The sequence below is a fragment of the Trematomus bernacchii genome, unplaced genomic scaffold (genome assembly GCF_902827165.1).
Source record: "Trematomus bernacchii unplaced genomic scaffold, fTreBer1.1, whole genome shotgun sequence".
Classification (NCBI taxonomy): domain Eukaryota; kingdom Metazoa; phylum Chordata; class Actinopteri; order Perciformes; family Nototheniidae; genus Trematomus; species Trematomus bernacchii.
This window is the reverse complement of record NW_022987727.1, coordinates 12,890,212-12,908,880: the sequence shown is the minus strand read 5'-3', so window position 1 is coordinate 12,908,880 and position 18,669 is coordinate 12,890,212. Positions and strand designations below refer to the sequence as shown.

The window sequence follows — 18,669 nt, the reverse complement described above, 5'->3', positions numbered from 1 at the left end:
TCAGAAGGAGCAGCCATGCCTGAAGCCTTTTCAAGGTGCTGCAGCAGCCATAAAGGATTCTGTCTTTCGCTGAATGGTAAATGATTCACCTGTTGAATTGGAAAGAATGGTTCAAATCCAATCTGATAATGGGAGCCAGAATGGGGCCGGTTTCTCTGGTGATGGAGGTCAAAGCAGGGTGGAGATATGAGACTTAGCCCTGAGTGAAGGCTCACAGGCACGGATATCTTTTTCCGTCCAGTCATTAGGCACGTTCACACCGGAGTACTTTTACCCGTACTTTTCCCGTTTAGTTCCGTTAGTGCCTGGAATTTTGCGTTCACACCAAAAAGAGTACTTAGTTCCGAGAACTTTTACCCCCATTTTTAGTGCCTGCTAGAGAGGTGGTACTAGCCTGGGGAGAAAAAAGTACCAATTTCTATTGGCTGGGGGAATTGCAAACCACGCCCCGTAAAACTCTGAAAAGTTTTGTGAAGCCGCCATTGTATATGCTGGCATTAGCATTATTAGCATTAGCATTAGCATTAGCCCCGCGCACCAACAAAAAAAAACATGGGAGCGGTGGAGATGAGGAGGTGTCGGCGTTCTGGCGATTTACTCGGAAGGCTTCAGTAGAAGCTGCTGGGACTCCCAGCAGCTTCTACTGAAGCCAGTCCCCAACTCCGGGGACTTCCGGCCGGGGACTTCGGGTGGCAGTATACGCCGTGAAGTTGTTTGCGGCCTGCCAGTAAACCCAAAGCAGAAGAAGAAGAAGTGACGTCAGCGGCTTAATTTGCGTAATCTTTCCTCAGCGAACTTATTCCGGTGTGAACGCGATCTGTACTTAGTTCCATGGGGGTACTAAGTGCTGGGAACTAAGTGCTGGCACTAAGTACGGCAAAGTACTTGGTGTGAAAGCGGCTATTGGAGCCAAAAATAGATCTGAGGAGGGGCAAACTCACTTTTTTAGGGGGCCCAGAAACTTTGAAATAAGACCACCCAGTTGTTTTTAGTCCACTGAGATGTCTTGAACTTTGGATAAAAAGAAAAACGTTATTTGTGTCTTTTTGGCATTGCTGGAGCACGTATGGTAAATAAGAGAATTTCACCAACCAACATTGAAGAAAAGAGAATGGGGTTTTAAAAAATGGCAGCCATCGTTGAGTCGATCACTATCCAAAGCATCCTCCAACCAGCTAGCCAGACGAAGAATAAACTGATATCCAGATATATCAATCCAAGTTATATTAATAAGCCAATTGTAAGAAGCTAAATTGACTTAAGATTTGCAGCATCCACAATACAATACAGTGTATGCACCCGTAAAGTTGGTTTGAATCCTCAAATAAACACAGAAAAGAAGAACGATAACAAGCCCAGAAAACTAAGAGACAAACTTCTTTAAAGTTTAACAAGAAGACAACAAAATTGCAATTAGTGAAGTTGTAACGTTTTTTAATGTAGTTATCTAGAACAAATAATGAATATTCAAAAGGCCCCGAAGGCTGATTTGGTAAGGTCAAGTCTACGGAATAATCAGTAAACCATCTTTGCTCACAAGATCGATGCCTTTCTTGACCTAATGCCTGCATAAACTACAGCTGATTAAATTATTTTTCAAATACAATGACGTAAGATTCATTTAGTGGGAATGCTGTTAACAGCATTCCCACTATCTGTTCTTCTACGCACAAAATTCTTTATTATTCCGCCTGTTATTTTGGCCCTCTTCTCCTTCCACATTCCACATCGCAGAAACTCCGTTCAAACATCAAAACGTTCAGCTCGGTCGGGAATCGATGTCTATTACTTTTCTCATTCATAACTTTCATAATTCCCGAGATACATCCCATAATTCATCACATTTTTAACATTTTAACTTTAACATTGCGCAGCTCGTTAAGGCAGAGTGCGTGATGTCAGAGTTAGAGTGGAGGACAGTTTGAAATTTGCCTTCATATATTTTTTTTTTAAACTGCCATAATTCCCAAACCCTACATTCCTGAGACACAATTTTTCATGACAAACGTAGGAAAACATCTCGTAGCTTGAAAAATGAGCAAAACATTATTAAACAAAATGCCTCTTGAGGGCATGAAGTGACAAAAACTTGTCTCCATTAAAGCCCATTTAACTCCTATGAAAATGTTCAAAAAGTGCTCAAACTTCACATGTGTGCTAACAGTCCAGCCGTGAAGACATCTACGGGACAGTTTTGAGATTTCTTCAAATGCCGTTGCCATGGCAACACAATGCTCACCATGAAACACGGTTTTCTCATAACTTCAGTGAAAATGCTCCAAACGGCCCAAAACTTCACAGGTTTGGTAACGATGCAGCCATCAACGCATCTAAGCGTATTATGGGGTGTCATCAAATGCCGTTGCCATGGCGACAGATCATTCACCATCAAGTTAGTTCAAAAGTTTGCAGTTCAAATATTCTGCTGCTTTTCCAAGCCTTTTTACTTTCTTTTCTTCTCTCATCACACATTCAAGCCCCCAGTGTTCATGTATCATTTCAATCTAAATTCTTCACTTTCTTCTTACACATTACATTTCAGCATAGCAATTCAGCATCAGCTTTTCAGCATAAAGCATTCCCACCAGCAATTTCTTCAGGAATTGCATTCTCTAGTTGTAATTGGTATCGGCTGAAAAAACGGCTAGTGCATCCCAGATCCAAAAGTCTGTCTGCGTTACTCCTAGTGTCTCATTATATATGTTTTTCCTTTGTAAAGAAAAGCATCTCATTGGCCCAAGGGCTCATTTACTCTTCACTGATTACTGAGGACATTGATTGGCCGGAATAATCGCCTCGCAGGATAACCATGCCCTAATTAGGAGTAATTGAAAAGTATCAATCAGACCAATTTCCAAGCTCTCTATTTTAGCTAAAGTACTTGAAAGGCTGGTGAATGATCAAATCAAAGAATATTTAAGCTTGAACAACATTCTATCTCCTCACCAGTCAGGCTTTAGGAAGCAGCACAGTACAGTAACGGCTGCTTTGAAAGTAGTGAATGACATTGTTGAAAGCTTGGACGCAAAGAGCTACTGTGCTGCCCTTTTTATAGACTTATCCAAGGCTTTTGATACTGTGGACCATGGCATTCTATGCCAGAAGTTATCTTATATAGGCCTGTCTGACCAAGCTGTTGGTTGGTTTGCAAACTATCTTTCGAATCGCAAGCAATGTGTAAAATTCAGCGGTCTCTCCTCAAGCTTTCTTAATGTGCCCAGAGGTGTTCCTCAAGGTTCGGTTTTGGGGCCGACCCTTTTTACTATTTATATAAATGATGTGGGTCAAAGTATTGATGCCTCTGTACATCTATATGCAGATGATACTGTTGTGTACTGTTGTGCTAGCACTGTTGCCCTTGCATTTGAACGTCTGCAGTCTGCTTTTGACACTTTTCAGTCACATCTGTTCCACCTTAGGTTGGTGTTAAATTCAGATAAGACAAAAGTCATGTTGTTTTCCAATAAGAAAAGGTTACCAACTGTTCTTCCCTGCATCATGTCTGCACAGCATAACCCCATTGAAGCTGTTAACACCTACAGATACTTAGGCATCACTATAGATGACAATCTCTGCTTCAAACCACATATTGACAATCTCTTAAGGAAATTGAAATTAAAACTGGGATTCTTTTTTAGAAACAAGGCCTGCTTCTCCACAAGTGCGAGGAAACGGCTTATAGCTGCCACATTTTTGCCGCTCTTGGACTACGGGGATGTTGTGTACATGAACGCCTCAGCTCACTCCCTTCATCTGCTGGACGCTGTCTACCATGGGGCTCTGAGGTTCATAACAAACTGTAAACCCCTCACACACCATTGCACGCTGTACTCTTTAGTCAACTGGACATCATTATCAATGCGCAGATCACTGCACTGGTACAAACTCATCTATACCGCTATGCTTGGACTGCTGCCCCTCTACATATCTTACATATCACACAAACAGTACAGCTATAGCCTACGATCTCAACATTACATCACTCTGTCCGTCCCCTCAGTTCGCACGGTGCTTGGGAAAAAAGCCATATCATACTCTGCCCCCTCGACCTGGAACACACTTCAGCAGGAACTTAAGCTGACCACTTTGATACCCATCACGGATTTTAAACTCATTTAAAAAAAGCTGGAGAAATCATCTGTGGGTGTTTGCACCTGCTTTACCTGACTACTGTATGGATTTCAATGACTACTTTTTTTCCGATGTTGTATTTCATTGTTGCCTCTGTGTTTAGTGTCCTGTCTGTAACTTTGTGTGGTAGTGTTACCACTGACAGGTCTCTCTTGCAAATGAGACCTTGTGTCTCAATGAGATTTTACACCTGTATAAATAAAGGCTAAATAAAAAGATAAAATCAATGACTAAAGTAGCGTTTAGGCAGACCGGAACATTTTTAGATCTATTTTCTTTCATTCTCGACACTTCCTTTTCTTTTTCATCACTGCTCACTGTTCCAGCTGGTGGAGGGTCAGAACGGGAGACGTAGGATAAATTATGACCCCCCCCCCCCACCCCCAACAGGGCTCGGAATCCACCAATACGAGCAAAACCTGCAGTATATTCTCAGCAATAACAAATGAAGGCGTTTGACCTTGTCTTCTTTCCATTCATTTGATAATACTTGCTGCGGTGTAGCAAGCGCTGTGAATTCACCTCACTATGGATGTTAGTTTAAAAATATAAAGGTTTATCCCCATCTTCAACCCTGAACGCTTCATCACTAATGCTCTGCAAACCATCATACTTTCAGGGCCATTTTATATTATAATAAAGAAATACAGTACATGACTCTGCTTTTTTCCTCTCATACTACCTGAGGGACAACATGAAAACAAGTGTATCAGCACACACTCATTTCCATAAAAATCCCATACACTAACTGTTAGAAAATCTCTCTCACATTAATCAGCTTGAAAGATATTCTGATGCGTTGGCGCAACCTGTCGGGAGGTATTACCCATATCGACAATCTTTAGAGCGGGTGGGCATTGCTAAATCAACAGAAACCCTCAGTAGCATCCCAGTGGGACTCCCATATGGGCCCATTGCTGTCACAGGAAGTAAGCACTCCCAAAAAGCCACTCAACACTTTATGATCTCTGCTGGTACAACCTAAAGACCGGGAACGAACTCCAGAGAGAACGATTCGAGTCATATTTGACATCCCATATTACAGCTGGGAGGAACACAACATGGATGAAACAGCAAAGTTGACAAGAGAATTAATTAACACTAAGGCAGACGTCAGCGCGACTACAACAAAGAGCATTAACTGGGAAGGAGTCAAATTTCAACGGCGAGGAGACAGTGGACGAATCAAGGAAGATGAAGGAGGATACCACTGACAAGACTAGAATCACCCTTAAGACACCAAGCAGTCACCAGAGAACTCGCCGACGCCGACTGTTGCGTCGCCGTGTTCTCCTGCGTCTTGGCCATGTGTCGCACTGGAACACACCGCAAAGACTTCAGCCGAGCACGTACGAACTGCGCATGCGTGAGTGGCAATAACTCTCCTTACCAGCAGGCGGCGGTAGTGTGTATTCGTCATTCAAAAGAGGCAACAACCGGAAGACAGAGAAGAAGAACAGACTGTGATCTAAACAAACAACAAATAGCGTGTGCATTCCATTTTCACTCTCGTCCATCGAAAACATGTTTCGTGCGGTACTGGAGCTATCAGCCATTGGAGTGTTGCTTGTGGAAGACATTCTCAGGCAACCGTTTCGCTTCTCATGCACTGATTCGCTAGCTGAACAGCCAATCAGAGTGATTTCTTTGTCCGACTACCTGTGAAAGGCATGAAAGGCCAAATAAGGTGTGTCACGGCCGACGGTGCGGGACACACCAAATTGAGTTTGGGCGACAAGGCACGCTTCGTTGTCCGACTAACGAAAACGGCCGATTTCGGCCTGGTGTGTCAGGGCCTTTAGACAGAGGTTACAATCCCTCCATGTATATTGGCGCATTATTTGCAGAGATGCAAAAGCTTCTACCACCTATCCTACATACACGTTTTGTGTCTCTTTGTAGTCATTACGCATCTCTTTGGTGTCTATTTGTAGTCATTTTCTGTCTCGTTGTAGTTATTTTTTGTCTGTGGTTGGTTTGCCAATTTTTCTAGTCACTTTGGGTGTGTCTTTTTTGTCATTGTGTGTCTTATTGTGCTCATTGCCCCTTTTAAAGTCTTTCTCTTTCTGTGATCCTTCCGAGTCTCTTCTTGGTTACTACATGTCTTTTTTGTGATATGTTGTAGGTGAATGCCAGGTGAGTCATTTATCCATGCCGATATACGGACAGCCGTAACCAAAGGTCCAAACTAAGATCACACAAGAACGACAACTCAAACCTCACTATGAAAAAATGAACATACTGCCTCTAAAAATGTTATCATTTTCTTTATGGGAATGTTTTTGGTCACCTCAGTCTGACAAATGTGTTGCAATGTGTCAATGTCAAATTTGTTCTACGTTTTATATTCACATACATACAGATACCAGTCCAACATGTCCAACAGCCATGTGAATTATGAAAGGACTCGGTTAAAACAATCTTGATCAGAACATCCTGACTAGGAACATTTGAGAAATACCGCAACTAGTTTCTCTGCAAGAAAGTGTATGAGTGCAGTTCATTTTTGTCTAGAATTTCTTCGTTTTTTGTCATAAAGATCTAACATTACTGCTTTCTCTGGATCATTGACTGGTTCAGTGCTTCATATAAAATTGGTTAGTCCTCAACGCACCCTTCTCAGGTTTCAGGTCCAGACATGATGATACCTGACTTTACCAAATCCACTTTTAAATAAAAGGAAAAAAGGAATTTGTGTTTTAAACCCAACAGTTCAGGTGTGCAGGATACCCCTTGAGTCATAGGTGATAGAGGGGGACTTGTTACCAGGAAGGATCTGATAATAAGGCACATTAACGGAATAAGAACCCAACATGTAATACCTCAAGGGCAGTGAATCATCTACTTTCGACTTTCTTCCCATCACATCCACCCCTTCTCCTCCTCTTCCTCCCTTTATTTCCAACCCACACACATCTGCAAGCCAAACCAGCATCGTGACACCTGTGGAGATTTCCAGGCCGAGCCAAAGTGACCGAAAACAAACTGTGTATACTCCATATGTGTTAGTCTGCATGATGTAACACTGTGTAAACACTTGGAGGCTATTTAGGGAAGCTCCTTGAGATAGAGAGAAAGAGACAGCTCCAAGGATTGAGTACAGATTTCATGGGTATACTCAATGAGCATATTAACTTCGATCTATCAGCTGACATCACCCACCACTCTGCTCCTCCTGGATGAATCACCCACTGATCCGGAGAGAGCTGCAGCTCTTACAGAAAACAAAATCCTGTCAGACATACATCACAGAATGATCCACAGCCAATTATATCAATGCTCGCAAATTCATTAAGCCTTCCAAATGTGTCTGAACATCCACATTTCTCCAAACATTGCTAATAAGATGGATAGACATGCACTGACAGGTAGCCAGAAACTATTTTTCATTAAATGCCTGCTCACACAATCAAAGAAAACACACCTTTGCATTAGTTTGCATATTATCAGCAACAGCCTCTCAGCCTGTGTGCTGCTCTTTGTTTAATTCCTCCTCTGCATGTGAGCATGTGGCATCACTTCTGCCGTCCTCTCCACAGACCCTTTGATGCCCCCGAATAAAAGAAAAATAAATGATCACTCTTACCGTTCCCGGAGATGTGGTTCTCCACCTCGCCGTGTCCAGCGTGCCTTGTGGAGACACTAAGTTGCATGTAGAGTCCCATGTAGTGTAAACTCCCCAGCAGCACTCTGAACGCTCCCATGTCTCCTCTGGTTTATCTCCTTTCCCCTCTTGTCTTGTTTCAGATCCGGTAGTGCACGTCGATAAAGAAAGATTTTTTTATTTTGTTTGTTTGTTTTTTTAAATCCAGGTAATTTGTTCTAGCGGGAAAGAGAGTGAAATACCTGAAGATGAGAGGAGTCGCTGCAGCCTCTCTGTGTGCCAGCAGACTGACTGAGCCTCTGCTTCCGTTCACTTGGCTCTACATGCGGCGGAGGGACTTCTTCAATATCGCAGGTGCTGCGGTTTTGAGAGGAAGGATATTAGAAACACGTTCAGGAACCTTCAACTTTTCAACGTTTTTCGACAAGCAAATGAAATATTATGGTATGATAAGATAACAATTACAAATTCAAAGCTCCAAACAAACAAACGTAATTGTTTTATTAATTTTAACTAAATAATAAACTGATAAACATCCGCAATCATACACTTGAGTGTTCAGTGCTCCAGCATTAGCTTAACAGTGTGTTTGCTAACAGAGTTAGCATGAAGCCTGCTTCACATATTTGTATCTCATTCATAGACTGAATTGACCAATATCTGACTACAGTTAGTGTTGATCAGGATTTTGTTTATTTAATAAATAATTAATAAGATTTAGTGAAATAAAATAAAAATAAATAGCCTAGAGCATCCAAAATTGATGAATAGACCTGCTCCTTTTTTTGTTTTTGCTTTAATCCCTAAAAATAAAACCTTTACATAAGATATTCAGTTTCATTTTCTTTTGTCTGTTGATTAGAGTAATGCAGAAAATAAGCTTTGTGGCAAACAAAAGTGTACGATACTTACCCATTTTGTTGGAACAAAATAATCTTGTGTTCTGTGTGATGACATTTAATGTCCAGGACAACCTCTTTTTGTCTCATTAAGCAATGTGTTAGCAATCACCTTTTTAAGACACATCAACAAAAAACTATATAAAATAATTTCTTTGAGACAAGGGAACCGGAAGTGCAAAAATGCTGACTCATATCCAGGTTTTAGAACTCAAATATCACTTTAACAACATTTCAATCTTAATGTAAAGACAGTTGATAAGTTATTACTGTCACAAGTTTACCACTAATAGCTTTTGATTGAAAGTATTTGTTGTCCTTACCCACATTTAGAATCAGTTTAAAAGAGCTGCAGCAGTTGACACTGACAACCAAATGTAAGTATTACTTTACATTTTTTGTTTTGTCCCTACACATTTTGTTCCAGCTTAGACCTATGCAGCACAGCTTATCTCCAATTGAACACTCCCACAAGTCTGGAATACAGATGTGTTTCTAAAGAACAAAATAAAAAGAATACTCTACTCTTCAAAGTGGAAAGCCTATTTATAATGGGTATGACTATTAGCAAGTAGTCTAAAATGCATTTCATTTTCCATTAATAGCAAAGTGTTTGGACTACAGAGGTTCTGAGAGAGTCCTCTTACTGTGATAAGCTCCATCGGTGGTTTTGACATGTAGTGAGTGCTTGAGTCTGATTTCAGCACCATGGACAGTGACACTAAAGCTGCAGGATGGTGTGTTCACTGACACCACTCTTGGAGGCAGTGATGGTCACCAGAAGAAGAAGATATCATTTCAAGTGACCAGCCACATTATGATATGGGCTATTGGACTTTATGGAACAGTCTGTAAGTGCCTTTTTAAACGTCATTGATCTTAAGCACTTTTCCACAACACTGCAGCATAACCAGGGGGGATTATGTCCACCTTGTTAGGTACAATGATAAACTACCTGTCCCACTGTATTTCAACTTAGAGAAAGCCTTCGTTTAGCCTCTGCTTAACACATTTCTACATTTAATAATTCAAACGTTTTACCATTAAACATAAGGTCATGGAGTATGGTTGGACATACTACGACATAGTGTGCGTGTGGTGCAGTGGGTTGTGTGTTGGTTTTCGGATCAGAGGGTCACAGATTCAAACCCCACTGCAGTCAGCATGTCGTTGTGTCCCTGGGCAAGACACTTCACCCCAAATTGCTCCTGTGGGGATTGTCCACAGTATTGAATATGTAAATCACTTTGGATAAAAGCGTCTAACAAGTAACATGTAATGACATCAATCACTTCTCCATCATTTTTCTACAAAGGGCAATACATATGAGACTTGTTTGGTGTAAATAGATCGGGTTGTATGAAATACATTAGCTGTATTTTAATTTGAATCATAAATAAAGTATCAAGGTTTATTCATATAATGTTGATATTTGTGTTGCACAATAAAGGATTGGGATGTGAGATAGCACATTTGTGTGTATCATTCACACAAAAATTTAATTTTGTTTAAAATCAAAGCTTTAATATGACAAGTTCCTTTTTAATAATTCCCTAAATTGAAGCTACTTGGTACAGTGGTAGCCCTAAAACATTCCCATTACGAGATGTTTTGGGCTGTGTGTTTTTGAAGTTTGACAAGCTGCGCATGTGTTGTCAAGTTGGTGAAGATGTTCCTTCATTTGCATGGGTTTTGGCACATTTGTGTTTTTGTATTTGCATAGTTTTTTAAGCTGCAGCGCGTTTCTCCTTATGTAAGTGTTTTGGGCTGTTGTAGCGCGTTTGCATCTGTCGGCCACTGTAGCTTGGACCAGCAAACAAGTTAAACAACAAACCATATTGATCTCCCTCCAGGTTTATGTGAGTATTGTGCTTTTTCTTATTCTTCTAAACATAACATTGCACCCTTGAAAATTGGAAGACTTTCCTAATTTGTTCCCAGCATTGTGTTCCAATAGCCTTATAAAACCTGTCCTTGCCGTCATTTTCAATTGTATATTTTTTGAGGGCTTTCTGTCCTTTAACACCAATCTTCATAGTTTTTCCTCCTTTTTTAATTATAGTTGTTTTGGGACCATTGAATGCAGGCATAAGCAAGTGCATAACACGCTGAAGGTTCGTTATTATTTTCAGTTCTTTGGCATTTCAGATATATATTTGGCGCCTGATGCCCTGGAATCTGTGGATAGAGGCAAGTTTCACCTCACTGGGTCTCTGCTGTGAAGAGCAATCTCCTTTCAAAACCAAGCGTTGGTGAAGATTTAACAGATTCAGGGACAACGCTATAACCATATCTGAATGTCAACACTGATTAGATAACCTGACTCCAATGACCCCCTTTAATAAAAGCCATTTTAAAGACCTTCATGCTCTTTCTTCAGTCCAAGACACAGAGAGAGAAGGAAGGACAAACTGTTCTTACGTAATAGTAAACAGTGAAACTAGAAACACATATACTGCAGGGTGTTACGAAAGAAAATATATAATATACTTGCGGGCTGCAATGCCTTCATAATGATCACTTACTGGTGGTCCGTTAACCTCTGGGGTGTTATTAGACCCCCTTTTCTGTGGAGTGCGCCTCAGTAATACTTTGCTATGCCCCAATAAAACCATCATGGGAAATAAATGTGTTATTGCAGTGTACAATAATGCGTAGGCAGTGAGAGTGGCCAATTTAGTGGAAATAAGTTATCAAGCAGTGAGCGTGGGCCATGTGCTGCTGACCAGTCTGATTGTCGGACATGGAAGCTTTGATCTGAGCCCACGGGTTTGACAGCTTTATGTTTGGGAAGTTGTTTATGACTGCAAGGCATGGTAATGAGGAGAGAAACAAAGGAACATGATCATTCAGGGTTGCCTCTAAACACTGCTACTATCTACCAGAGGTGGAACCAAGTCATTGTTTCTAGAGCTCAAGTCAAGACTGACAAATTCCAAGTAAACACTGACAAGTCCCAACTAAAGTCCCAATTCAACACCTACAAGTTCCAAGTATAGTCACAAGTCAAGACTAAAAAGAAGAATGAAATTCTTAGACAAGCCCTTAGGTGGAGCTGCCAAGTCTCAAGTCCAAATAGGGACCGGTCAAGTGTCAAGACAGTCTATACTGAAGGCAGAAAATTCAAGTCCCAAGTCACACCTGACACGTGCAAGGTCAAGATACTCAAGTCTCGAGTCTCAACAGTGGTTTTTGTTGGCCTCCATATAATTTCCTTAACCGGACTAAATGATCACTGCGAAAGGAAATAAATACTTTTAAAATTCCATACTGTTTACATTTTGGGCTTGGGTGACTATCTATTAATTTCAAGTCAAAAGGCTCAAGTGAAGTCACGAGTCATTGGTGTTTTATTCCAAGCAGAGTTACAAGTCCTTTTTTTTCATGTGATTTGAGTCCAAGTCATGTGACTCAGATCCTCACATTTACTACCTATAAGTGCATGTTCAGGGATAATAAAGTCAAAGGCTCAAATACTACTGGTGGAGTTTAGATCATACACATATTTAGTTTGTGCCATCTTTCCCTCTTCTGTTGTTATAATTAGTTTGTGATACTGAATAATAGGCTACATTTTTGTGATCTTTCTGTACTGTTGGGCCTTTTTATGGTATCAATTTGATATGGGGCTGTAATGTTGCTACAGGGACTTATATCCAATAATGCAGTGTAGAGGGTTTCAAGTTTATGACCCTATTATTCCCATAAAAGTACATTTTGTATTCCAAGTTGCATATATTGATTAAGGAGTCTCTATTTTGTTGGTACACAGTAGCCATACTGTGATATTAATTAATTCATTCATTTATTTACACAGCCAACTTATTAACTTTTCTGTTTTTTAAGGATTGATGTCCTGGGGCCTCATTTATAAACGGTGCGTATGCTCAAAAGATGGCGTACGCCAGTTTCTACGCAATGTTTGTGATTTATAAAAAACAAACGATCTTAAAGCCAATCTTAAAATGATTAAACAAACGCCTGTTTGAGACTCCTCAGAGCACACAAAAACATAACTTGGAGAAATAAATGAATACGGAAATGTTATTGATCACCCCTCGATTATGTTCTCTTGTTAAGAAATGTATTCTCATAAATGATGCGGTATGCAGAAGGACAACATTACTTTAAACTGACGCCGTTTTGCATTTCTATAGGTTACGACGAGCATGGTTTTAACTTTTACTATCATGTTTAATCGTGTTTTATGTCGTTCGCCGATACTTGATAAGTCGCTCGTAAAACACAGGAGGTATGGAAACTAAGAACACCATATGTGGTAAATTGTACAGCTAATATAACACAACATATACGTTTTATTTCCTGTAACTGGTGGATATAGAGTTGCTGCGGGGGGTTGAGATGCACAGGCTGCAGTGGAGACGCTGCGCACAGCTGATCGACAGCTGGAACACACAAACCACCAAATACAAAAAAATAATTCAGATCCAGTCGTCATGACTCCACTCCGGAGGGATTCCCCGATCATTTCTTACAGTTTCTCATCAAGGGGGTGTCTCCTGTCCCCGGTACAAACACACTGCCTGAGGAAGGTTAGGCTATGTGTATTAACCTTTTTCGGACCACTTATTTATTTATTTTGGTGACGATCCGACCGACCTCCATGCTGCTACTCTGGTTCAAACTGCATCCACCAAACAATGTGATTTGTCTCCACCTTCCCAAAATAACCAAAATCTGACACGGTGTGAGATGTCTTTTTTTAGCTGTTCTGTCTTCATTCTGCGATCTTCTTCATGCAGTCAGTCAGAATGAATATTAATACGGGGCGTTTCTTTGACTATTTATAGGCAAATATGGGCGTTACGTGAAGCCCGCAAAAGCTGCGCCGCATTTCGAGTTGATTGTGATTGATAAAGGGGAACCGGCGTAGGATGTGCGTACCGTCCTACGCCGGTACGCAGTGTTTTATAAATCGGAAAATGTCTGTGCGTATTTATTTGCTTTGTCCTACGTAGGACAAAGCAAATAAATACGCACAGACATTTTACGGTAAGCAACCTTCCCACGTGAATCCTACGCAAGGCTTTATAAATGAGGCCCCTGGGCTTTACCTGTTCTCAGTGGTGGAAGAAGAAGCAAGATCATCAGTTAAAGTAATTACCATATTATACAAAATATTCCCTTAGCAGGTAAATGTTTAATGAAAGTCAAAATGTTTTAATACTATTAAAAGAAAAAATGTCTTTAGTATTAAATGAGCAATTTTCTTTTTCCTACCATTTTCTCAACTAGGAGGTTTTTGCTAGTTTTTTACAGAGAAAGCACCACTATCTTTCATAACACCACAATTATAGAACAAAATCATGTTATTGCAATGGAATAGCAGCAATTAGCAATCCCCTTTGAAAAACTGTGGACTCTTAACTGAGTTGACCTTTTAGAGAACGAATATCAGGGGAGCAAACAATGAAGGAAGCTCCACAGTACCTCAGCAAAGAAAAAGGTGTTCTTGTTGAGTTTCAGTTCCTAAAGGCCTGTATACACCAAATCTTTAAGTTGCAATGCCCTGTACTTACTCTCAATAACAGAATACCTTCTTCCGTAGGCCTACTAAAAAGAGAGGAGCCCAAAAGCACAGCGGTGCACAGTGTTTGCACTCAGTCATTCGGAAAATACAATTATTCTCCTTCCCCTCGGCTGTGAAATTGCTGTACAACCGCTGTTAAACACGCCACAGTCATAATCACTGATAAGAGATGCATGGGGCCGGCTCTCCTCTGACAAAACGCAAACGAGGCCCTGCCGCTTTACCCATCTTGTTACTGAGTGATACTGCAGTTTGTAGAGACACTATGAAAGTCGATAGATAGGACAGCTGTCGGTGAACGGCCCTCCCCGTTTCCTCCTAAAGGATTATAGTCAGCAATCCAGAAAGGGTGGTGGCATGTTGCACTAAATGAGGGATTGATGATACAGAAATTAACTCTAGACATCCCAGGCTTGGGGAGTAACAGAATACATGTGGGATAACGTAATCAGGAAACAAAAAAACGGTATTCCCCAACAGTTGCATTAAAATAAGGGGAATCATAGCTCAGTTGGTAGAGCTGACGGCCCATGTACTGGGGTTTGTTCCACATGCAGAGGACCCGGGTTCTAATTCAACCTGGGACCATTTGCTGCATGTCATCCCCTCTGTCTCTACAATAAATGCACTGATTAGCCAAATAATTTCAAAAGAAAAAATAAATATAATCAGATAACTGTCACATGCCTAAGAAAAAACTTAGTTTACTAGCAGATTAACAATGTTACAAGACTTTTTAAAATAAATATTCATATAAATTAAAGGAATACGTACAGCCTGAATTTCCCTTTTTGGTGTCATAAGCTACTTTCATTCTTTATTTTAAATATATTTGTTTTTAATGTTTTCATTAAAAACAACTATTTGCTTTTAAATATCTATTTAACTAAAAGAGCATTTGTAAACTACACTATTCTGTGGGCACAGCCTATAATTTCAGATAACACATTTTATTACTAAATGTCTTTGTTTCTTCTTTTCCAATGTTGTTCTGTTGTCTTCCATAATACACTTAAGTAAAAAACATCTTATTGATGTTTTTTTTCTCCTTTATTTGTTTGCATCACATTTGATATTGAGGCATACGGTGGCCCACAGGTGCAAACGCTACAACCTAAAACATTTCCATTTGGAGAAACAAGCTGCAGCTTCAGAAAGATAGTAACAAAAATATGCCAAAGCACATTAAAATGATAACATCTTCACCAACTTGAAACACTACAAAAACAAAAAGCTTAAAATAAAACATGCTGCAAGAAGCTCAAAGAAAACAAAAAAGGGGGACACTAAAAGGTGATGCACACCGCTGGGACAAAATCGCTTCTTTGCGTTCCAGATCATAAAGTCGGCCAACTGTCACTGGAAGCTTACCTAAAATGTAAGTTTGGCTTATTTAAAGGGGACCTATCATGCAAAATGCACTTTTGTACGTCTTTTATACATGAATATGTGTCCCCGGTGTTCCAGGGAACTCACCAAGTGTCAGAAAACACAACCCTCTCTATTTTCCTCCATACCCAAATCTCTAAAAAAGGGGCTGCAACGGATCTGATAAAAACTGATCCAGATTTGAACACTTCTATGACGTCACAGAAGTGGCGCTACGGCTATTGGGCCAACTCTCCACCTATCAGGGGAATGTGGGGTTGGGCCACGGCCGGCCATTGCCGCTCGAAAGCACTGGAGACGCTGTAGTACATATGCCAGGCCTGTAAGTGGCGCTGTAGTCTGCCACAAAAGCAGCGAAGAAGACTTCCCGCCCATAGTTACCATGGTTACCCTTCTGTTTATTCTCCGCTGTGGCTTTTTTTCTCCCTCCCCGAGGCAAGCGTTTGCTCCCGCTGCTTTAATTCAATGCAATCCCTCCCCGTCGAGGCAAGCACTGTAATTCTCTCCGGTTAGTCCACCAGCAGATGACAAACACCCACCTCTCCGCCTCTTCCAAGGAACGAGGGGACCGTGTGGCAGAGTTTCAGTTTCAGTTACTTTCGCCGGTCAAGATGTCCGTTAAAGTTTAAATCTTCCGGACAAAATTAGAAAAGTGCCGGTCAAAGGTCTTTGTTATTTATTGAGCTTTAAAACAAATGAATAACGACTCTATATAATAATAGGCTATAATAAAACACGGAAGACGGAGATCTATTTTTCTCCCCCTCTTCTGACAGCCCAGCTGCTGTTCAGAGCGCGCTCCCCTCTCCTGCAGGGGGGCGTGGTCAGCTGCAGCTCACAGAATCAGACCCCTGCAAAAACAGGGCTGGAGAACAGCCAATAGAGCGAAATGAGGCATGGCTTAAAATCATGATCTGTTTGGTATTTTGAAAACAGAAATGCATAAATATACCTTATATAGGTATGGCCCTACAATATATCATTTAAATATAGCATGATAGGTCCACTTTAAACAATGTGATCGCATGATTCCTTATGATATTATTGCAGATCTGCTGTAAGCTGGCTAGCTAACATAGCTAACCTAGTCATTTCAAATATACTGACAAAACACTTCCAATTATGAAACAGGCTACAGCTGCCAACAGAAGATGTTTCTTCATTTGCATGTGTTTTGGCACATTTGTGTTTTTTTCTCACAATGTAAAGTGTTATGGGCTGTTGTAGCTAGTTTGCACCTGTTGGCCACCATAGAGGTAATCAAAAAGTTACGGAACATACCGAGTTAATTGTTTTTTTTTTCCACTGCCGGACATTCTAGTCATACTGCTTTTAGTTTTATGTGAGAGACAGTTAAGAGTTGCATGCTAAGAAAAGGTGTTATTAGCTTTACAATATAAATTCTGCAAACAATTGGAGAATTTACTTTATCATGCGTAAGATTAGCTACCTGCTGCACCAACAGCTTGATTTTGAGTTAGTCATGGTTTATTTCCTTTTGGTTTAAGGACCAATTAGCGCTACAAGTATTATGATTTTGCCTATAGCAAAGAGCCTTTCCCTCCACTGGGGCTGCATCAGTGGCTGCTTCCTTACATTAGGTGGAAGACTTATCTAATGTTAAAGCTGGGTGTAACATGTGTATGTAACATATATTTACAAGGATGTTTTAGTCCCTAAAGTACAATTTCTCTGACACTAATGCTTGCCACGGAAATTACAAATAGATCAATATCAGCCTAAAAATAGTGGAGTTTAAGTTGGTCAGCTTTCTCTTTCACACACACAAAAAATGCACATAAATGCTCCTACGCATAAAGAAAGCAAAACTACAGGGACAGAGATGCTGCACCGACAGGGAGAATAACACGGTAGGTTTGTTGTGTGTAGAGTTCTTCCATAATACACCTCCACACTGATGTGAGAGCAGCATCACAAAGAGAGACAGCAGTGGGCTGAGAGGCTGCTGAGATCCAGCAGTGGGTGGCTTCAGACAAATGAAGAATCTCTCTGCAGATATACGTTTGTCGTCTCCATGCAACACTAACCAAGCTCAGGCGTAATGAAAATCGTGTGCAGACGTTCATCAGTGCCAATCTGAGTCAGTAAAGTGTGACATTAATCAAACAAACCAAACATGCAATCAGGATTTTATTACCCAATGTTTTATTAGAAAATATTTTACACGTAAATCCCAAAACAAACGAGGTAAAGCAGGGGAGCCGAGAGATGGATATATTAGGTTTGCAGATCTGTGCAAACGGCCCGTTAATTATTCCGCGGTGTTCAACGCCACGGGACAGAAAATAAACAGCGCTGCGGCTCCGAGTACATCTCGTGTTCGCCGTGGGTTTCAGATAAAGATACAGTCTTCTGCTCTTCAGACTCCAATCCTGCTGTTCCCACACTGAGCAGCTTTACGTGCACAGCAATCACATCATCTTCACCAATTCTCTGGCAGATAAAGATGAATTTGATGTATTTCATTCATTCATTAATCCAAATTGGATGCCAAAAATGTAACCATGGAAATTGATCCAGTTAGCGGTTAACAAACTAGCATGATTGCAGCGCATGTAAACATACCCAAGGGCTTTAGTTTAGTATGTCAAAGAAAAAAAGGAAGTCACCATCAGTCCCAGATCAGACCAGCAGGGTTTAAATGTTCTTAAAAGTTGGAATTCATTGTGTGTGTTTGAGTGTGTGAGATCAGAAGTTTTCCACAAGGTCCATGATCCTCTTGCGCTCGGCCTCTTTGAACTCCTCACTCTTCCCGTCTCCGATGCTCTCTGCGTACTCTGAAAGAAAAACAAGAGGCGGAGGATTAGTTGACTTGTCACATGGGGGCGTGGCTGTTGAGGTCACAGAGAACATCCTTGAAGCATGAAACACAAGAGAATGGAAGATAGATGTGAGGTTAATAATGAAATGCATGATTTGGGAAGGCTTTCTGGTCGAGAATGTAAGTTACTTGAACGCCAAACATAAGGAGAAAATGGTGTTACAATGTAGAATCATTTAAAAAGCAGCTTAAAGAGGCCCTTTTATGCTTTCCTGTAGTGTGTTATATAGGTTTTAGTGCATGTAAATGGTCT

General features: G+C 40.7%; 2 protein-coding genes across 2 annotated transcripts in view; both read right to left on the bottom strand.

Moving 5' to 3' along the window:
• Nucleotides 1–8,044, bottom strand: part of LOC117494013 (V-set and transmembrane domain-containing protein 2-like protein) — a 58,657-nt gene extending 50,613 nt beyond the window's left edge. The window contains exon 1 of the mRNA XM_034144635.1: nt 7,718–8,044. Within this exon, the coding sequence (XP_034000526.1) occupies nt 7,718–7,835 (118 nt within the window). The 5' untranslated portion in view covers nt 7,836–8,044. The remainder of the gene's footprint in view (nt 1–7,717) is intronic.
• Nucleotides 8,045–17,707: 9,663 nt separating this feature from the next.
• ctnnbl1 (catenin, beta like 1) overlaps nt 17,708–18,669 on the bottom strand; it is a 56,379-nt gene continuing 55,417 nt past the window's right edge. Inside the window, exon 16 of the mRNA XM_034145240.1 lies at nt 17,708–18,372. Within this exon, the coding sequence (XP_034001131.1) occupies nt 18,284–18,372 (89 nt within the window). The 3' untranslated portion in view covers nt 17,708–18,283. The remainder of the gene's footprint in view (nt 18,373–18,669) is intronic.